Source organism: Gasterosteus aculeatus, chromosome 21 (assembly GCF_964276395.1).
Source record: "Gasterosteus aculeatus chromosome 21, fGasAcu3.hap1.1, whole genome shotgun sequence".
NCBI classification, from domain to species: domain Eukaryota; kingdom Metazoa; phylum Chordata; class Actinopteri; order Perciformes; family Gasterosteidae; genus Gasterosteus; species Gasterosteus aculeatus.
In genome coordinates this window covers 12,880,337-12,903,327 of record NC_135708.1, presented here as the reverse complement: position 1 = coordinate 12,903,327, position 22,991 = coordinate 12,880,337, and the positions used below count along the sequence as shown (strand labels likewise).

General features: G+C 44.5%; 1 protein-coding gene across 1 annotated transcript in view; it reads right to left on the bottom strand.

Moving 5' to 3' along the window:
- Window positions 1–22,991, bottom strand: part of cntnap2a (contactin associated protein 2a) — a 241,430-nt gene that overhangs the window by 124,791 nt on the left and 93,648 nt on the right. The window contains exons 2-3 of the mRNA XM_040166691.2: window positions 19,618–19,728; window positions 9,477–9,670 (exon numbers count right to left, since the gene is read on the bottom strand). Coding sequence (XP_040022625.2) covers window positions 9,477–9,670; window positions 19,618–19,728 — 305 coding nt within the window. The remainder of the gene's footprint in view (window positions 1–9,476; window positions 9,671–19,617; window positions 19,729–22,991) is intronic.

The window sequence follows — 22,991 nt, the reverse complement described above, 5'->3', positions numbered from 1 at the left end:
AAAAAAGGGGACTATGATGTGTTTTAAAAAGTACGAAATAAGCCAATTTAAGGAGCAAATCTTGGATGGGAATCAAAACAACGCAGCGCTGTCACATGATTTCAGCAATCCTAGAGACCAGTGGAGGAAAATTGGGAAAAAGTAAAATAATGAGGGCAGCTGAGAGCCAGAGCGCAAACAACAAGCCACTTTACTTCAGCGGGTCACCAAATGCCCACGTGGTCTCCTCAGTCACACACAAACACGTATTGCTCAACATGTAAACAGAGTAATCGCGCATGTTGGCACATACACACGCCCGGGCATTCGTACTGACACGGTTTACACACACACACACACACAAACACACACAAATGCATAAAACAACCGTTATCTACTTTGTCTGCAGCTCTCCCTTTTATTTCCCCTCAGTTACTTATTCTCCATGGCTGCATATTATTCATTTCCTGAATGTGCGTCTGTGTGTCAGAGGGTGTGCAAGCCGGTGAATACCTATTGTGTGTGAGAGCATGTGTGTGTGTGTGTGTGTGTGTGTGTGTGTGTGGGTCAGGCCTTTCCAGAGAACTGATCACCAAATACGGAAAAAACAGAAAGAGAAATCTATTTTCTGATGTTTTCGTGTTGCTGCTGGATGCTTTGTTCGACCAGCGCAGAGTAAGGACCATTGTTTGCGCACGTGAGTGTATGAATGTGTGTGTGTGTGTGTGTGTGTGTGTGTGCGCTCTCTCCTAACACAGTCAGGGGAAATCAGTTCGGGCTGGTCTGGTCTTTTGTTTTTATGGACAAGTGTACAGGACGAAACCAAAGGGCCATAGAGAAGTGTGTGTGTGTGTGTGTGTGTGTGTGTGTGTGTGTGTGAAGCACTGTGGGTGGTTGTGTTTGCGTGGGCTTGGTCCTCTTCTGTGACAGGACAAACTCTTGTAATGATGAATCTTTAAAACGTTTTAAATTTGAATAGACCAATCTTTTGTTTTCGTGTAGGGACACACGAGGCTGTGGGTTCACGCCAACGCCATTGGCTTATTTCAGAAACATAGCAGGTCTTTTGCTACTGTGATGCGTCGCAAATTACACAATGTTTCTGATAAAAAAAGTAAAACAAACACTGAAAATTACCACCAGGTCTACCACTACAAAATAGCACTTCAACACACATTAGACAAGCTTCATCCGCCCGCTTTCCAACAAACTAAAGGCAGCAAAATACTTTAACGGCTTTAGAGCAATGAGCAGCTTTATATTATTCATGTCCCGTGCTTGAAACCACGGCAGTAAAGTTCAGCAAACGGGCACAGGACTTATTGAACAGGACGAAAGCTGCCTCAGTGGGAGAGATCCTTCATCTCCTCTGGCGAAACACTTATTGACACTTGGTCAGAATCAAATGTCCCACTCGGGTCGAAGGAACACAACCAAGTTCCGCCGCGGGCAGAAGGTAATTTAACTTTTGTTCCAGGGTTGAAAGTTCCTGTTGAGGCTAAATAATGGTGCGTTTTTTTGAATTTTTTGATTTAACCATGCAGTTTCTAGTTTCTTCTAAATACTTGGATTGTATGGTTGCATCTGTATGTTTTCATATGTATCATTAATATCATGCAGCCTATCACAGTGGAGAGTTCACATCTCTGTCCCTGCTCCTCGTTTCTACAGTACTCAAAACACTGAGGTTGAACTGCACATCTACATTTTCATCAATACTCTAATCCACGTGTTTAATTGTGCAAGCAAGGTGTTTTCCGATATTCTAACGGAAGCTGGGAAATTTGAACAACCTTTTGTGTCCATCGCAGCCAATATCTTGAGCATTGCTATTCCTTTCCGTTTCTCATTAACGGCATTCAGCTTCTAAAAAGAGCTGGTGACAAAGGGAACTGCAATCCTTTGCTTCACATATTGGCTGACAAATGAGGAACCCTTTCAAAAAATCCATTTCATGCAAATACTTTTCTTTGCACTTCCACTTTTCCAGTCGAAAAAAGGAAAAAGGTTTAAGTATCTTGCTGTCATCACTTTTTCCCCCTTCTAACTTCACAAAAATAATCTCTGGTGTGCAAAATATTTCGCTGCGCTGAATTTGATTTTTTACAGAGAAGGAGACACACATCAGGAATCAGGAAACATTTATTGCCAAATTATGTCAAACATACAAGGAATTTGTCTTGGCGGTTGGTGCGTGACAGTAGACAGTGTGACAATAGACAACAAGACAGCAGTGCACAAGTAATAAAATAAAATAAAATGAAATGCTAATGCAATGGGTTAGTAGAATAAGGCTAGGGTTTAGTATAAAACAAGAGAATAAAGTTAAAAATATTAAAAAAGTTACAAAATATTTAAAAATAAAGTGCACTATCGAACAAGTGACAAAGTGACGAATGACAACAAAGCAACGAGTGAAAATGAGTGAAAATTACAGTTAAAGTGACAGTTAGAGTATGAAGGGGAGTGACCGGTGGAATGTCAGAGTCAGTCAGTGGGGGCTCAGTGATGAGCCCGACTGCCGACGGGAAGAAACTGTTGGTGTGGCGAGAGGTCTTAGTCCTGATGGACCGCAGCCTCCTGCCAGATGGAAGGGGCACAAACAGTTTCTGTCCGGGGTGGGAGGGGTCGGCTACAATCTTTTTAGTTCGCTTCAGAGACCTGGAAGCGAACAAGTCCTGCAGGGACGGCAGATTGCAGCCGATCACCCTCTCTGCAGAGCGGATGACACGCTGCAGCCTGCCCTTGTCCTTGGCTGTGGCTGCAGCGTACCAGACGGAGATGGAGGAGCAGAGGATGGACTCCATGATGGCCGTGTAGAAGTGGACCATCATCGTCTTTGGCGGGTTGAATTTCTTCAGCTGCCTCAGGAAGAACAACCTCTGCTGAGCCTTCTTGGTGATGGAGCTGATGTTCAGCTCCCACTTGAGGTCCTGGGTGATGATGGAGCCCAGGAAACGGAAGGAATCCACAATAGTGACGGGGGAGTCACACAGGGTGATGGGGGAAGGTGGGGCTCTGTTCCTCCGGAAATCCACAACCATCTCCACTGTCTTTAGAGCGTTGAGCTCCAGGTTGTTCTGACTGCACCACGACACCAGATGGTCAGACTCCCACCTGTAGGCGGACTCGTCCCCACCAGAGATCAGTCCAATGAGGGTGGTGTCATCCACAAACTTCGGGAGCTTGACGGACTGGTGACTGAAGGTGCAGCTGTTGGTGTACAGGGAGAAGAGCAGAGGGGAAAGAACGCAGCCTTGGGGGGAACCGGTGCTGATGGTCCGAGAGGCTGAGACATGTTTCCCCAGCTTCACGTGCTGTTTCCCGTCAGACAGGAAGTCTGTGATCCACTTGCAGGTGGAGTCGGGCACGTGCAGCTGGGAGAGTTTGTCCTGCAGCAGAGACGGGATGATGGTGTTGAAGGCAGAGCTAAAGTCCACAAACAGGATCCTGGCGTAGGTTCCTGGGGAGTCCAGATGCTGGAGGATGTAGTGGAGGGCCATGTTGAGAGCGTCATCCACAGACCTGTTGGCTCTGTAGGCGAACTGCAGGGGGACCAGGAGGGGTTCAGTGAGGGACTTCAGGTGGGTCAGGACTAGCCGTTCAAAAGACTTCATGACTACAGAGGTCAGGGCGACGGGCCTGTAGTCATTGAGTCCTGTGATCCTGGGCTTCTTGGGAACAGGGATAATGGTGGAGGCCTTGAAGCAGGCTGGTACGTGGCATGTCTCCAGGGAGGTGTTGAAGATGTCAGTGAACACCGGAGACAGCTGGTCAGCACAATGCTTCAGGGTGTGAGGGGAAACGGAGTCCGGGCTGGCTGCCTTGGAAAGAATAGAGCCTTAAGAGCCCATTACTCAGGCTTTGAACATTTGGCACCCACTGTAAACCTCTGCTCACCATGGACCAACACTGATGCAGTCAAGACGTCCTCCCTGGGTCTGTTTCAAACCCTCTCACATCAGCGGCTGTGTGAGTGCATGTGTACGTGTCTGTTAACTCGTTATTTGTGAGTTCATCTGTGTTTGGACACAATGTTTTGAGGGAACCAGCATGTTTGAGTTAGACTCCCCCTTGTGCTTCACACCGCCAACTCACCCAGAGCCTCGACTCGGACCCGGAGTTGTCGGACCCATGAGAAACATTTTGAACAGGGGAAGTTTATTTAGCAAAATGAGCCAAGTGTGACTCAACAAAATAACGAATAATAAAACAAAAAATATATTATCACAGCGCCACATGTCCAATGTTGCTATGAAATGGGAAATGTGTAATTGGAGTTTGGTGGCACTGTCACACAAGTGCAATGTTTATGTTCATGACATTACTGTCACATTTTCACAGGCCGCTCACGCTGTACCTGAGGAGACTTCCATCACTCACTGGGAACTGTCCTGACTCTCTGTTTCAATTCATCGTCCTTGACCATTCACACTCAGCAATGTTTTACTTCCATTCATCTCTTATCTGGAATGGAGTGAAGTAACATTAAAGAGGCTGATGCTCAAGTCATGTAGCAGATCAAGATATAGAGCCCAAAATTAGCAGAAGACTTTATATCTATGTGGATATCATATCAATGACTGCGAGCAATGCTGTGGTCCAATGCAATTCCAACATTTTGTACTTCTGGATGTGACAGTTCCCTTGAGCGGATGACCGCTGGTCAGCAGCAGTTGCTGTGAGTGAATACCTGTGTGTGCATTAACAGTTCAAACGTCTCGACTCACACCAACATCCTTTTGATTCAGAGGCTTCACAAGGAAAAGGAAAAAAAGGTCTCATAAGTGAAGCTTCACATATCATCCAATGATGAATTTAATAATTAAAACAAATACAAACAGAGGAAACTAAATACTAAGTGAGACCACAGCACAGTCACACTCCTGCTGAGATCTGGAGCGCCGCTCCTGATCACTCAATTACAAGCTGACATTTAGCAGGCTACAGATTCGCCCACTGAGTATTAATTCATGAGCAAGGTATTTGCTCCTTCATTACACGAGGGTCTTCCCAATAACACTTGCGGGGGATGAAGCTACGTGTTTATTTCAAATGGGCACTACCTATATATTGTCTGCTATTCATGCTTAACGTTGCACATGTGCAGCTTGTGATGCCAGTTTGACTTTGAACCTAAATGGCATTCATGAATTCTTTAAGCCTTTTACATTTTAAAAGTATTTAGGTCTTTATAAGACAATATTTGCATCAAATTTGATTTAATTCTTCAATCTGTCTGGAGACTTTTAGCCTTGTTTAAATTCCAGACCAGTGCGATGCATCTTCACATACACCGGTCCTCCATGAGCACTTTAACACATACAGTTAATGCAGAATATATTGGGTACTCTTTTCATCTTCCTTTTTACAATTATTTAATACATTTTTCCATGCTTTAGTGTTGTCTTTGAGGCCCTTTGCACTAATGTGCAATTCCATTCCACTCAAGGTAAACCTTCAACATAAAAAAGGGCCAAATACCTCAATGGAAAAGTATGAAGCACTTGCTGTTTGGCTTTAATCAAATGCAAAAACATAAGACGATTTAAATCTAACAATTAAGAAAATCCCTCATGTTCAAAAAGTCATTATGCCGTATTCCTGGCTCTTGTTTCTTATAAATAAACTTATGTCATATTTAAGTATAGCCCTAAGAGCAAAAACCTTGGTCCATTAAGAAACCATCATTAATGTGTCCCTTTTTGATCCTGTATTAGCTTCAGATTTGCGGTACAAACTGTGTTGTTTTATACTATTACTGTCAACTGACCTGCGGTGCTTGCAGCTACGAGCTTCTCATCCACAATAATCAACATTCAGACAGGTTCTGCTTGAGACTTACAGTAAACAAGTGTGTGGAAGGGAAATGTGACATCAAATGTTTGTAAGTTTGTTAAGTTAATTGCTTTTTAATGTGCCGTCAGTGTCTTTTTTTTTCTCCCTTCGCTTTCACGAGACACCACATTTAGCTTTTTTATGTTCCCACTGAGACACATTAAATCATCCTGCTGTAATTGTGGATCAAAGTCTGACACTTAAACTGTGAAAAGACAAGATGATCACTTGAAAGGTTTCCAAGACTTTCACCTGACAAATTGTCATCGAGAGCTCCACATTTCTAAAATGCATGGCATGTAATGTATGCAACCATTTTATGACTGAGGATTTTCACAAGATACGCAAGTAAATCAATTCATCTTTCTAAAATTGTATTTTATATATTTCCATTCATTGCCAGTGCAAAGCATATTATACTTGTCATTCAGGTCTAACTGACACATTATGCATTTTGTACATCTCCTTTCTGAGAGATTGACACGCTGAATCTTTACATATATTTATCAAACTCTTCTTCACGTTGCTACTTTTTAAAAATGCATCACTGCCAGATACCAAAACCACTTTCTGTGGCAGGCTGGTAAGACATAAGATAGAAATAGTAGACTAACACAACAACACATTACACTATAGCAAACGTGTGTTTCACAACTTGACTATGCACCTACTGTACGCATTTTGCAGCTCATAATAATTGTGTAACTGAAGAATACAATTATTTATAGGCTCTATAACTATCCACCCCAGTGACTCACAGTCACAGCAACTCAGCTACCGTCAACAATGTGGCTTTGACTGAGAGTTGCCCCTCGCAGTCTGGCAGTGAAAGAGTTAAGCCATCAGTGTGGAGCAACGGCAGGCGGTGATTGGTGGCAAAATGTGCCTGAGTAGAACCTTCATGCATAAGACTGCAGGACAGGTGGTTTTCTCTCTGGGGATCACTGTGTGAACCTCATCCAGCGGTGAATGGGATTGAGCCGAACGTGATTGAATGGCTTGAAACACGGCCTGATGGTAGCAGTGTGTGTGTGTGTGTGTGTGTGTGTGTGTGTGTGTGTGTGTGTGTGTGTGTGTGTGTGTGTGTGTGTGTGTGTTTGAAACATTAAGTTGGCTTTAGCGCCCTCTCATCCAAAGTCGTCCGTTTGTTGAAAAGGCGCTGGAATTACCACAAGTTTCACACAAACACACAAAAAGTGATCTAATGTTTAGCTTTAAGTATGTGTGCATATCTGTGTGTGTGTGATTGCTGCAGACCCAAACTATCTTCTAAATAGGAGACAGAGAGAAACAAATGGCTCCATGTTGGACTGTTCCTGCACTGGGGCTTATTGATGGTATATGCCCAGCCAAATATTGGCTCTGGATTTGTTTACATGAGGAATATTTTTGAATTACACAGGCAATGAATAAAAAAGGCAATATAAATGTCATACATAGAGGCAAAACAGAGGAAATCTCTCCCTCCACTCGAGTTACAATTACATCCTAGATTAATGTGTTTTGGAGTATTTGCAGAAGTAGTAGAGGCAATGAATCAGCGTTAATGGCAGAAGGAAAAACACTTCGGAATAAATAATCGGCAAACAATTACGATGCTGCACACAAAAACAACGGCTTAATTTACTTTCAACTGTATATGATCCACATTTGTCACCGCATCCAGTCTTAAACAGTACTAAAAAAAGAGAATAATGATGAAACATTTGGGACACCCACAGAAAAATAATTGTGTATGAGCACATCCACCCACTACAGGCTAACAAGACGGAAAGTCCTATGGTGCACATGAATCTTTATAGAGGCTCTGTACGGTAAAAGGGAAGGACACGCCCACAGAACTCCCATTCGTTTACAGGTGTTAATTAAGGGAATTGGTTAGCAGTGATTCCTCAGTCTGGCTCCTCTTCCAACCATTTTCATCTTATAAAATTTTGCCATGTCTTCATTATTTAATGTCTCGTGTTCTCTGTGGTGGCTTGTGATATTTTGTATAACAGTTATCTATGTTTTGTGATCAGTTAGCCTTCCGACCTATGTGAAATAAAACAGTCTATTTTAACTCTGCGCAGACATAGTTTCCAGCCGACTTGATTCTTTTTGCAAACTCTTCCATTTTTCTGTTGGTCAAGAATAATGTTATTGTTGGGCGGCTACGCACTCATAGAGAGGTGCCTTACCTCTGTGCATGCATGTACGTGGTCTACGAGTGTAGGCTACTCCATGTCTCTGGTAAGGATTGCTGTGGTGTGTTACACTCCATACCGGTGGCTCGACCCAATACCCACCATTGCATGACTTCTTTTGGATAGGAGATTCTGGAATAATGATTGTGATAATTTGGGGCGGCACGGTGGCGTGGTGGTTAGCACTGTTGCCTCACAGCAAGAAGGTCCTGGGTTCGATTCCGCCCAGTGGCCTTTCTGTGTGGAGTCTGCATGTTCTCTCCGGGTTCTCCGGCTTCCTCCCACAGTCCAAAGACATGCTCTGGGGATCAGGTCAATTGGGGACTTTAAATTGCCCGTAGATGAATGTGTGAATGTGAGTGTGAATGGTTGTGTGTCTCTGTGTGGCCCTGCGATTGGCTGGCGACCAATCCAGGATGTACCCTGTCTATCGCCCGAAGTTGGCTGGGATGGACTCCAGCCCCCCCGCAGCCCTGTGTGCAGGATAAGCGGTTTGACAATGGATGGATGGATGGATAATTTGGGTTTCCATTACTGCATTTCTAGCTTAATATGTCCATTAATATCATTGTCATGAATATTATTGTCATTAATATTATAGTCCCTCAACGATATTATTGCCCATTTATATTCAATCCTCCCCTACAGCTTCCGTCCCTGCAAATTGGATAATTTGATTGCTTAAAAAAAAAAAAAACATTTCATAAAAACCCGCCTGTTTCAAATCGATAACAATTTTGAGAGCCTTAGCTATTTTCCTAACCATATCATTTCCTGGGGTTTTCCCACTTTTCTCCAGCTAGTGTTTTTTGTTTCCATCTCATTTCCCCCACAGGCGCCGTATTCATTAATTAATTAATGTGTATTGTTCCTTAACCATACTATGAAGGGAATACCTTCTGGTGTTCTAGAGGACCAGACTCCGATTGGATGGAGGGGTGAACGCACATCCTTTCATCTCTGGTGGAGATTAAAAAGCAAGCAGCACCTACCCTTCAATTTCCAGCTTTTACATGAATGCCGAATAGTTCGGTGTATTAACGTTATTCATGGCAGGGCTATTCTTCTCTTCCCCTCTCCTCTTGCTGAAAGCCCATCCGCTATCACCTGTTGCTCTACACCAACAGTGAATAGCGTGGGCTTTTAACCCGTCAGCTAATAATCAATGATGTCTTACTCGAGTGCTTGCTAAGTGCTGGGACAGGTCTGTTTGGAGTAAGAGACACACAGTAGGCGATACAGCCATGGAGATTGCATCAGTGTGAATGAATAAAATGCTAGTGGCTTATTTCTAAATGTTGTTCTTTCTGTGTTTTGTTTCCAACGAGAATATTACATTCGATGACTGTGGCATTCTCACACAGGGATTCTGCTCCGCGTCACGGGGGGGAGGGGCAAAAAGAAATCCTACGCATTCAAAATCATATCATAACTCGTATAACGGGAATTGGACGGCGTGGCCAGAACACTCACCCAAATGTTGCCGTCTTGGTGATATGGTTTCCAGTTCCTTCCTGTGTCGCTGTAGAGGAGACGGTACCGCGTCGTCCAATCGGAGCTGCTATAGCGACCCTGTGTTGCTATGGCGCTAACCTGCTTTCTTGATCCAAGGTCCACCTGTAGCCACTGGTAATGGTCACTGTCCAGAGGAGACCAGCCACCAGCACCTGCAGATTAATGATAGGTACTCCTTTACATTATCCGTCTGTATGAGATGTTTTTATTTAATGTATCTTATCAGCAAAGACTCAGGCTGGTGCTGCTGTTTAAGGAATAAAAGCTCTGGAGTCAAAGGAGCAGCATGATTCCTTAATAATGATATTTAACTAAGAATGTGGCTCTATTAACCAGACTGGAATGAAGTCCTCTTCAATATCTTCTAATTATTTACCTGTCACTGTCACAGCAGAAACCTCAAATTCTAGAGGAATTGCAGTCTGTATGACATTCAAAGAATGATTAGGTTTGTTTTTAAATATTGATATGCAAGACATGGGTACCTTCATGTATTCTGTGGAGTCTGCCGTCATCCACATAATGATGTATTGAAAAAAAACTATATACACAAAGACACAGTTCCAAAGTTGAAGGTTTATGGTCGCTTATACAGGGTGGAAGAAAAAAAGAGGTATACATTCACCCAAGGTGAAATATTGCTTTGAAGAAACCAACTGTTAAAGGATTGTGTTTCAATATTATTTTCCCAGGGCTGCAGCTTCGACTGTTGGAATAATGACTGTTTTTGTATAGTAATCTTCAGTCTGCATCCCTGTGCAAGTCTCGGCCCTCATTGTCAGACAGATACTCATGGTTCCTCCAAAGGTTGTCTACCTTCCCTGAATCGCACAGGCTAAATGAGGTCCAGAATAAATGTCACAGAATCGAAAGACCAAGACAACTGCTAGAAAGAAAAGAAAGTAAAAAGCTGGATGGGTTACACCAACCCTTTCGTCAGCGATTAGATAGTAAGAGTGAAGCAACAGAGGCGTGATGCCAACACGCTATGTGGGCTGCTGGGAGAGCAGTCAGACCGGTGTGAGAAATACAAGAAACAGGCCGAGTGCTTTAGAGTACGTAAAACAGATGCAGGGACGACTGCACGCGCGCAAACAAACAATCTCGTACACACGCACCAAAAGGTTGAGCACCAAAATGCATCAGTGCAACAAACAGCCAAGCTTGCGCGAGTGACTGTGAAACGATTATCGGGGAGAGTGGGCGGTGGGGACCGCGATCTGCCGCGTTACGTCTTTTTGGATTCTCTGTGATGGAATTTCCAAAGGGACACGAATGCAGATAAGAAAGTCGCAGGATGAAAGCACCAACGAAAGGAGAATGACTGACTGATGTAAACACGGCAATGAAAGAGAAAAAAACAGTCAGAAAAGGTAATGCCAAGAAAGCACAGAGGATGTGGGAGAGGAGCACCAGGTATAGTGAGAGATGATAGTCATATGATAAAATAGAGGGTGAGGCATGAATCCCCCCCTGGCAAAAAATCCTATATCTTATCCAATTACAGAGCCATTACACTCCAGCCCGGGCCTTGACAGATAACCAGGCCTGTATCAGTGGAAACGTCAATACCTCAAAAAACCCAGTGCAGCAGAGCCATTCACTCTGCGGGATAAAACACTATCAGAAGGAGGAGAAGGGGGAGGGTGGGGGGGTACCGCATGGGGTTTGGGAGAGGCGAGGTGATAGGGATCGTAAACAGACAGTAAACAGAAAATAAAGATTAAGAAGAAGTGGGCTGAGTGGACAGTGACCAAGGCAGTGTGACGCCACGAACAAGATCGAGGACGGGCTGTCAAAAGGAACGACGAGAAGACGCGTGCTGAAGGGGTGACGAGCGGAGGGAGGGAGACGGAACAATGGAAACGAGGGCGGGTAAGAGGGATGGATGAGGTGTGGGGGAGAGCGAGTGACGAGAGAGGCTTTTTATGTCTCTGGTAGATAGCATGCGGACGGGATACAAAAAGGAAGGCAAAAAGGGAGCAATGTAGTTTATGGTAAAACGGGTGATAGATGAGGCCAAAAGTGAAGAGGGGAGGATGAACAGCGCAGAGGGAAAAGGATGAGTATCGTGGGAGAGAGAGAGAGAGAGAGAGAGAAACTAAACCCATTCAACACTGGGGCAACGTCGCCGGAGAATGAGACTGCAGGTGGGTTCAAATGACATGGAACGGATGGCTGTGGGTGGAGTCCTGGGCGATATAGGGAAGCGAGAGAGGAACAGATGGAATGTGTGCAATGAACACGGCCATTGCTGACAATTCCTGAGTGAGGCTGGAACATTGCAGAGGTGGGTGTGCTGCTAAAATATTTCAGCTTCTCAGGCGAGATAAAGAAACTTCGCTTAGCGAGCTGTAGCCTTTATTCACCTACAAATACACTAAACACACGACACAGCCCCGATTTACTGCAGGGACGTTACGGCTCATTATCACAAACATGCTCATTCGCTTTCGATTGGACACTTTCTAAAGTATGCCAGACACGCCGCTGTTTTGAGAATGCACAAAACAGCGTGGCCAAATTTACTTGACGGATGAACTGGTGCTTGTTTGTCGTTGATGGACCCGAAGTGGTTTGGGCATCGGATTTGAAAACCGATGCGGATATTGGTGTCTCACTACTCCTGATGCAAACAATAGTCTCGCAGGGCCAAAGCTTCAATCTTTAACCTTTCTATAGCTGTATCAGTGGTGTAGAAGGGGCTGGCTTAGCCCTTCACAATAAAATACAGTTTGGGTTACATGCACAGTCTACATCCTGTGAGTCAGACTAATCACTGAGAAACACAAATCTGCAAATCTTTACACATTGTTCTAGGCCTCTTGAATGGTGGTGGTTCATAGCAACCTCATTTCAAACATCCAGTATTGTCTACCTTGCCATACTTCTGCCCGGTTGATCAATACGCAAGAAATTGCACTAGTGTGTGGTAATATCATCACCAGACCTTTCGTGTGCAGCTCAGCCACTCCACAATGCACCTCCCCTGCGGGGCCCCCCTGCAATGCTTGAGAACTTTCCAAATCCTCCTTACACCACCCGTTTTATCAAATGCCCCCAGATTTTTCCCACAGTGGCTCTCTGCCTGGTAGTGGATGTCTCCCTTTGCATTCCAGACTTAACTCTGTGTGGGTGCATCCTCCCCTGTACCTGCCTGCATTATGTGCCTGTCCTGTCCAATTGAAGAAGCATGTCAGGGTTACGGGTTATTAGGAGGAACAGATCGGTATGACAGAGAGAACGATTGATTGAAAAAGCGTAGAGACGAAAACGATTATAGAAGCGACGGCGAGTATTTGGAACGACAGATTTTTTAAAAAGCAACGAGAGAAGAGAGCTGTGGACCCCAGAGCTCAATGTTGGAGTTCAGAGGAGAAACCGGGGACACAAATAAAGGATGTGGAGGGAGAGAAAGTAGCCAGAAAAGTGATGCTGTCATAGATTGGGGAGAAAGGGGGAAAAAAGGGAACAGATGAGCGGTGAAAGGTGAGGAGGGGCAGCTTGACAGAGGTTAGGAGTGGGTTGAAGAGGGATATAAAAAAAGAACAAAGGTGCAGTGAAAGGTGAAAGCCGAAGGGGGGGAGAAAAGGGGTGAGAAGTGAGAAATGGTTGACAGAATAAAGCGGCGACGGAGGAGGCTGGCAGTGGAGGGGGGGGGGGGGGGGGGGCTGGGAGGTGAGCGAGTCACTGCGAGCGAACAGAAGCGTCGGGAAAAGGTGCGGAAAAAATGGGAGGAGAAATGGGAGGGGAGGAGCGTCGGGGGACTGTCGCCGTTCTCTCACCTGTCACAAACACAGATGTTTGGGGAGGAAAGGAGGATCAGGAGGAAGATAGGGGAAAGAACGGGGGAGGAGAGAAGGTCAAAGAAACCACCTTTGAGAAAGAGATGGCAAAAAAGAAACAGGAAAGTAACACAGATAAATAGATTAAGGGATGGAGATCACAGAGAATGCAGGATACGCACAATCCAAGGGGAAGACAGAGAGAACAAAGCCTTGAAAGCAATAGTTTTTGGACCTTTCAGGACGTTCCCGTTCAAAATGAGCCTGCTCAAGATGGTTTGGCACCCAGATTGTAACGTTGTTGAGGGTTGATGATTGAACAGACAATCTGGACGGGACAAATGGTTGAAGTTAGGACATCCTACTTGTCAGCGGATAGGCGGCGCAAACGAAGCAAGCGCGTTTTGGTCGGTGAATGGCGGTCAACAGCGAGCTTTCAGCACCTTTGTAATTTACTCTGTCCAAATTAGATGGGGCTGATTTTTGGTTGCTCTGCAGAATTTTTGATGTCTAACCATTCCAAAATACTACATTTTCACTGGACAATCTTTTTAAATGTGAGAACTGATTTTGCCATGTCATTTAAACGTTGGAAGAGATACAGCAGAAGGGGGATCTGTCTGTATGGAACACCTCTAACCCCTCATGGTTGCACTATAATATGTCCTCATAATGCGGTGGAATTGGAACAAGGTCTAGTTGCAACACGGACACTGGCATTCCTAAGAAGCAGCGCGTTATCAGATTAATCTGCTCTACCTGAAAGCCACCCCGCTGAAAACGTCCCCGCGCGGTGCCCTTCACGGGTCGGAGCTGGCCGAATGGAATTCAGACAAAGAGCTCCTTCTGAGATAAAAGGAGCACACCGGGGGGAAGGAAAATGTCGCTGAGGTTCCTCCCGAGCTTGCACAACAAGGTTTAAGCTATCTGCGATGACACAGATAACCCTGCAGTTGTAGCGCAGTCGGAGCATGTGTTTCAGAATAATCTGCTGCTGGACAGGTGGTGACAACAAATGTTTTCACACACACACACACACACGGACACGTAAGAGCGCGTATAAACATGTTTGTGCATGTGCATGCAGGCAAACACACACACGCACACGTTTTTTAGCAATTATTCTGGCTACAAACAAGGGACCACACCAAGGCAATCTGTGCCCGTTGCACAAGAAAAACAATAAACAGTAAAAGCCACTAAAATGTGTAAGGCGGCGGGACATATCAACAGGAACAGGAAATGCCCTGTGGGAGGCGTTGCCGAAAATGTCCTCCTTTTGAAATGGTCAGCTAATACAATACCTGTAGGTATTTTCCTTCTGTCACATCTCCGTTCACACTGTTCAAGAAACCCTCGGCTATGGATCATTAGTCCGGCCCACAAGTGTAGTTATGAAAGCTCCCTTTGTTGAGTTTGATTTACGTCAAACAGTTTTTCCCCCGTCTCGGCCCGACCTTTCCTCTCCTCCGTTTTTACAGTTATGTGATCCTAACTCACCTAATTGGACAGATCACAGGGTTATCCGTCGCTCGTGGGCAGTGAGTGTGTCAACATACGCTGTGCACATGTACTAAAAATACACCGTCAGCTGACTTGACCATAGAGATGCATATATTTATTGGTTTATTTGATAATGGACAGTGCTGTAAATGTGCCAGAATAATTTTCTGATTAATCTCTTACCAGTTAATTGCAAGCAATATCCAAGTTTATAGATCCCAAATGGGCTTTTATGGCACTGACAGTAGAAGATGTAAGCAAGTGAGCAAGAGAGAACAACATCATCTAAACAGATGAAGAAGAGGAGCGAGAGAGGGAAAGAAAGGCTATTTTCATCACTCTGAAGGAAAGACAGGAGATCTGAGAGTAAGCGATGGACACGGAGGGTGATTGTGGACGAGTGACAGGCGTGACACAGAGATAAAAGTGACAGTGGCAGCGGAGACCATCAAACGCGTCTCGGTCTTGCTGTTAGTGTGGGAGCGCGAGTGGGTGGGAGCGCACGCACAAAACGCAGCTCTATCGGGCTGCTGCTCCCGGTGAGCGTTGGCGAGAGGACACGTGAGGGTGAGTTCATCGAAGTTGCCTCTTTTCATAACAACCACAACCACATTAACAGAGAGCGTCTTAGTTAATTGAGATGCTGGGCCGCCGGAAGAGGGAGCAGAGAGAAAACAGCTGGTTAGCCCTCTGCTCGTACTTCATCTTTCTGTCATGGAGCAAAGGGAGCGGATGAAGACAGAGTAATTTAATTAGGAGCGGACCGACATTAAAGACGGATGACTGCGACGACTCGAGACATCAAGAAAAAAAACGTTGTCGGATGACAGAGAGTGAAAAGCGGTGCATTATAAAAAGGGCCGGGCAAGCTGGTTAATTGTAGTCAGAGCACAGTTGCACTGCAGTACTGTGACTTCTTTTGAACGAATAAGGGTGGGTGGGATGGAGGGGGGGGGGGGGGGGGGGGGGGTTGACATACATGGCAACCTTTTAAAACTTCAGAAAGTAAGTATCAAGGCGGGCATGCGAATGAACGGGGAGAAGAAAAGTAGATAATGAGGCCTGCGACGAAAGGGGGAACCGCCTGAGAAAGGGTACGGTGGGAAAGATGGGAGAGGAAAGAAAGCAGGAGGCCAGGATGTGACGGAGGCTGAGTAGAGGCCGGACCCGGTGGAGGAGGCAGAACCACGGAGGGAAAATGCATAACGATGAGCGGCCGTGTGTTTGGGCAGCATCCGCGCGATGTGTACGCTCACGTGCGCGCGTGGCAGCGGGCATGTTTGCGGACACACACATAATCCTTCCTGCCATTTCTTCTCTCAACGTCCGCGCACAGACAATGTAGTCATTATTTTGGTGTGCGCTTGGCTTTGTCCAAAGCTCAAACCTCTTCAAGACAGGTTTTTCCAGGAATCAAGTCTGTGTCAAAATAACGCAGACAATAAAATGCATCTACGTGGAAATAGTTTTTGTGATTACACAATACACGAGGATTGAGAATGCTTTGTTGAATTTCGGCGCACAACAACTTGAGCTTAAAGTGTCAACCAAACGTGGCTCATCTTTTGACCTTGAACTCCTCCCCTCGACTGTCCCCAACTTCACACCCTCTCGCCTCTCTTTTTTCCGTCCCTCCATCTATGCCTCTTCTATTTTAGCGCTGCGGCACCGAACAAAGCCTCCAGTGGGCTGCAGATCACAGCGAACGTGGGCGCTGTGTCACTGTTGAAAAGCTACACGGAGGTCACCAGTTTTATTTTTAATTTGTTTGACCAGATTGTTATTTTAGGTCAAAAAATTGAAGATGTCATTGATTTGCATCATGAGAAGTCTAGGATCCAGAGTATGAGGATCTTGTTGCATACTAAGGATTAGATATTCAGACTCTGTAGCACACATGGGTGCTTTAATTTCTTAAAGTATACATTTAGACCATTAAGGAACTCAGAATACATTCTTCAGGAAATACAAAACTAAATTTAAAATATGTTTAACGGCATGTCCAACAAAGGCGTATTTCAGAAAATGTTCTGTGACCCATTTTCAAACCAAGTGATTATGTTTAGTGAGGAAAAGTTGAAATATGAGTAAAATAACCTGCTCTACATTTCAGTCAAAGTCTCTATATCTCCCGCGTATCTCTTTCCGGCTCCCTCCTCTTCCATCCCTCTTAGGAAATAGACCAAAGGGTTTAGCCGGCTGCGGTGGGCCCACCTCTCCCTCTGTCTGACACTATCGAGATGAGCAGGGTCTCACCCAATAGGGGTCGGCACTAAGGAGAGACCGTGACGGGAGGAGGATTTGGTGCGTTTGAGCGAGGGAGGAGGCAGAGGATTAATAGTGTAGGAAAGGAAAGTCTCATCAGCATGAGAGAGAAAGGAAGGAAAAAAAGAAGGAAGGGGAGAATTAGATATTAACATACTGAGAGAAAGTAAACGAGAGAACAAAGATGAGGTAATTAAACTCAGACTCCACGGGTCAAGTTTACAATCACCATGTAGCGTAGAGTAAAAGCTTGTGAGTGGTTTAAAAAAATAAAACAAAGTGCATTTAGCATTTTGATGACGTCTGTTGGTAAAGAATGTGTTTCGGCATTTAGCGAGCCGCCTCTTCCAAATACACACATCAACAAAATGTGCCAGAGCTTTTTCCTGCTGAGGTATTCATACACACATTCACACTTTCTCCTGAAAAACATACAGTTTCTAATATAAAACAAAGACACGTGCACACATATGAATGGATGGAGCGAGCAGCGTGTGTGTGTGTGTGTGCGACAGCAGTACGGTTACCTGCCTAAAAAACATTATGGCATCCTTCCACCTATCTGTGCACACACACACACACACACACACACACACACACACACACACACACACACACAGGCGAATGAACGTGCACCTCAAAATGAACACAGACACGCATACACCTGCAGCCTAAAACTCTATTAGCTGTCAGCATTCACAACACGCGCTTAACATGATTGGTGTGTCCAATTGATTTTGTGCCTCCCCAGTCCCACAACAGTGGGAGATCGGCTCATCAGCGCACACTCGTGCCACTGGCGGCACATTTGGCTGCCAAAACGTCGCTGCTTTGCGGGACTGGGATCCAGTGTTTTCACCTAAATGGCTGTTGGATGCGAGCTGTTCCACGCCGCCGTACCTGCGCGTGTCTTCAGTGGTGCACGTTAAGGCGTTTGGTAGAGTACCGTTTTCGAAATGCACGCGTTTCGCTGTAAGTTGTGTCAATTTTATCCGCAAAACTGTTGGTGAGTCATTCATACGGTGAGTGTTTTTTGGCAAATGTTTCAGTGTTTGAGCGTGTTTATTTGGATTTGATTTAGGTTTGTGCTCCATGATGTCAGTGTTTCGGTTTTGTATTCATGTGTTCTGCATTCTGCAAACTGATGAGAAATAACAATGCTTTCAATTTCAACAAGCGCCTTTCTTCAGATAAGGTAAAATGGCACTTTGCTTTCAAGACAAATGGATTTTCTGACATATTTCTAATCTTTGTAAAGAAGTTTCTCTTTAGGTGTGACCTCATCATCCCTTCCTGCAGAACGTGTCTTATTTTATATTCAACCCTTGTCAGATGCTGTATGCTAACAAGGTGACGACCTCATCATAAAAAGACAGCGTCATTCCTAGAGGACACCAAGACGCAGAGGACGGGATGAAACTTCATACTCTTCTCTCATTCCGCCTGCTACTTTGACACTTGCCTTGGAACAGTAGGTACCCATTTTGGGACACTTGTGTCAAAACCTGATGCAGTTTATCACAGTGGTGGTTCTGGCACGTCATCTAGCTTTAGAGAGGTCTTAGAACCAGGTCTCACTAGAACATGCGGGGCTCCATAATTAGAAGCCCAGATGGACAGGTCTTGGAAAAGAGAGATAGCGGACTCTTTGCAGTACGATTACGCATTGCACATCTGCACAGAAAAAGGTCAATTTGATGAATAACTATTTTATACATGAACATGTAATTTGGTCTGGATCATGTGCCTTGTAATTAACTTTGAGAAGTAATCAAATCTGCCTTGAAGTAAGATAATGTCTGACTAACCGATATTATCTACACATCGGCAGATAGATCTGCATATTTCATGACACTTGTCCAAAGATCAAGCTATTTCATAAATAAATCATTTTAGTGACTCCATGGTTGTATATGTCACTGTATCTTTCTGTATAACAATAATCCCTTAGAAGTGGATTAAATGCGACACGTTACCCAAGGACCTCCGTCCTTGAGGAGATGGAATAAATGAAAGCACGTGGGGACGGAGTGCCATTGACAGGATGGTCTTAATTTCTTTCCTTCTTTTGTTTTTTCTTTGCCCCCTTTTTGGGTTACAAAATGTCCTGCTCCAATAAATATGTTTAATTACCTTCTGTGACTTTTGTCAGCTCTGGCGTGACTATATTAGATGGAATATTCTGAAATATTATTCGTAAAAACATGTAAGGGTGCAATTTCCTCGGTCCTATCTCTGTCTGCCGGGGTCTGATGTGGAAAGGAGCTCCAGTCTGAGTCACTGAGATAATGACTCGCGCTGAGAGACGGGAGGGAGAGAAAAAGAAGAAAAAAAAGAAAGGGTGGGCGCAGCTGTGCAGCACTACGGGTCAAGTCTCTCTATGCGGGCCGGACACTTCCCTCTCAGCAGGTAGAATCATTCCCTAGTATGCATGTACACATGCATGAACGAGGTATTGTTCCTCTCCCCACAGAGATGTGGGGGGGGAGTGCATGCACCTCGACAGCTCCCACTGTGATTGTGTGTGTGTGTGTGTGTGTGTGTACCTCCTCTCCTGTTGAGCTTCGCATATCCGGGTGCGTAGCCGTTGGAGAACACGGACGAGCTGGTGAAGGCCGTGTGAGGAAGAGGAGAAGCTAGAGCCTCGTCACACTTCTCTGTGGAGGTAGAGAGAATATGAAGAGCACAGAAGGAGAGATGGAAAATGGATAGAATGAAGAGTAAGGAGGGAAGGAAAAAAGAAAACAGGGAACATTAGTATACTCTGTGTGTAAATTAGAAATCAATGCTAAACATGCGTTTATGCTAATAAATGAGCCCATTGAGTGGTTGAGGGTGTTGTAAATCCCAACATTGTTCATTAAATGTTAAATAAATGACTCTGATGGGACCTTCTTCAACTCCAGAACTTTCACCTGAAAATCCTGCATTGTTTTTTCACAATCCCCTCTGTGCTTTGTCAGAACAAGACTTGCTCACAACAGCAGAAACATAATGCATAGCTGGAGGTTGAGGTGAGTCAGAGATAAACCACAGGACCGTTCAAAACATTGTCGACTTCCCAAGCAATCTCAGGAGTGTACTGCGAAATGTCCACTGTGACCAGTAAGCTGGACTTTAGGACGCATGATTGATTTCGAAAAGAGGACAACATTTTCTGCCATAATTTTAAGGACAAACCAATTGATATAACGTGACCGGTTGACTATGGTCCCATACAAGCAAAGAAAAGTGCACGAGAAGAACCAAACATTGGATGTGCCAAAATGATCTTCACTTTAACAAAAGGAATTACTGAAATGACTGTAGTTGGACAAAAGGTTAAGTTTAGTTATTGCTTAGCTTCAGTGAACAACATTAAGGAAATCAGTGTGTAGTCATGGACAGAAGCCTACATTCCATCTATTACCACTACTAATGTAATACCGCTTCTCTGAAACGTAGGACCACAAAGAGTGGGTAGTGCATATTTTGTGTCAATAACCTCAGCTGTTGGTTTATAAAGCTCTGAATGGTATTGGGTAAAAAAACAAAACTCCCTTCCCATAATGAGTGTTGCACAGGTGTGCTTACAATGAACCAATTATCTTTCACTGCATTTTATTGAATCCAATTAAAGACAATTATTTTGTACTCCTGTTGTACATGGATGGATGTTGGTTCCTTCAACATCATGCTTGAATGTTACATGTTGATTGTATAATGAAGCTTTGAGAGGCTCATTTTTGAAAACCATTCTTAACAAATAAAAGAGGATGAACATTTCGATGGTAAACGCGGCAGCTTTTTGATGGCCTTTTCTGCAGATTACGCCGAACGCAATTATAATGTTAATGTCACACATCGTTCCACCTGCCTGGAAGAATGAAGTGTGGATGCAATGACCTGTATAGTTCAAGAGGAATACAGTCGGAAAGATAAGTGCAGTATTTCTCTTCTGTCAAAGCCCCCCGTGCCGACTCGAAAGTCCAGGCTCTTTCAAAATAAATCGCAGAAAGCGACTACAGATGCGTAATGTATGCAGAACAAAAAAAAGCCAGCAAAAGTCATCTAGAACAAATACATAAATATATATTCCTGTCATACACACACGCACACACTATCATGAAGTCATTTTCCCTCCGCCCTCTCAATTCAACCCTTTCACTCACTCACGCACAAACACTCACCTCTCCCAGTACGTACGGTTTCACCCGGAGAGAAATTTTGAATGGTCTGTCGGGCCAGGCAGGCAGTCAATAGCTCTTTGTCATGCCTCCCGGAGTAAGTGTGTGTGTGTGTGTTTGAGTGTGTATGAGGGAGAGTCAGGTCTGGATGAAAGGGAATTGTTTGTGCCTGTGTCTATGTGTATGTACAATACACTGTATCTAGGTGCAGTATATTGTGGGTAAAAGTCAAAGCCGTGTCACCTTTTTGGGCTGTTGCGGTGCTAGCACCATTACTTTATGTCACAGTGTGACCCACCCAGAAAAAAATATCATTATTAAAGCACGATAATGTCTATTTGTGTGTGTGTGTTTGAAAGGGGAAATGGTCTGCAGCCTTCCTCCTTATCCATATTTTACATCTGACAGGATCTACGCACAGAGACTCACTAAACGCTCACAAAATGTACCGAGGTCTCTGGCACGCAGCTCTTGAGCTGTCATGGTAGTAACATCTAAGTAGCATTGAGTTACCGGCTCACGCCCACCGTGATGTAATATGGGGAGTGTCATTTTATTTATAAATGAACTAATACTCCCACGTTGTGTCACATGGGGGTCACGTGACCTTTGCAAGTGTTCATTACAGGATTAGCTGATTCCTTGTGACTTAAGTGGGAACACCTTGTGATGTGTTTCCCGCTCACCTCCTCCTGAGAGCGAGCACCTCTCACGCACCAGCATCTGCTCATGAATTTAGAATGAATCTTTGATTCACGATTAAGTGCTTTCTTTCGCCTTCACGTATTAAAAACAAGTCCCTCTTTTATGTCTCTCCAGACTATGGTTTTTGGTGCCCGGGTCAATTGAAAAACTTTATTTAAACTTACTCCGGTGACTCCGTGGCAGCTGACGATAGCCTACCTACCGCTTGTGTAGCTACAGTAGCCAGCTGGCCAACTACCTTATAGTTACATGTATTTAAGGCAGTGTTTCCCCTGCCGTTATTGAAGTCTGCGCACGCCGGTGCCGCCTGGACACGTGCGTGCACATACACACCCACCAGTGGACACAGAGCGCGCAGAGTCCCTCTGCTCCCCCTCCCCAAAATGTTGTTGGTCATAAAGCCACGTTGCGCTGCTGACACGTGACTTCAATTCACTTGTCTTTATTTCATGCAGCAAAGCGTTAAGTAAATAGATAAATAATATAACCCATCACAGGATAAAAATAAAAAAAAATAAAACGATATGCTCTAGTTGTGCCCAATGCAGCTTTTCTGTGACCCAATTATTATAAATTGAGACCAACAACATCTAACCTTTTCCCCACAAAATCTGGGTGATGGGTGATTTTGCTGGCATGAAATCACAGCAAGCTTTTTTAAATTAATCTGATGTAAGATTAACTCATTATAGTAGCTCCGACTGATATAGTCTTTTGACTTCCATCCATCCATCTATTTTGAAAAGAGCACCACCAGCCCGAAGGCACATCATTGTGGCTGACAACGGTACTGCATCTGATCGATCACTGGCCACCCCGTCTAGCATGCACCGCACATAACACACTGCTGAACAGGGTCGCTACACACACCATATATATATATATATATATATATTTTTTTTTAAATAAAGAATTACACAATTCTTAAAAAAGAAGGGTAGTGTTTTTTCACATATACATCAAGTAGTCAAAAAAGCAGACCGCGTCCCAGGCCAGTTATTTGTGGACATACGCTACCTCCTAAGGCATCACGCGTTTCGATATCTCTG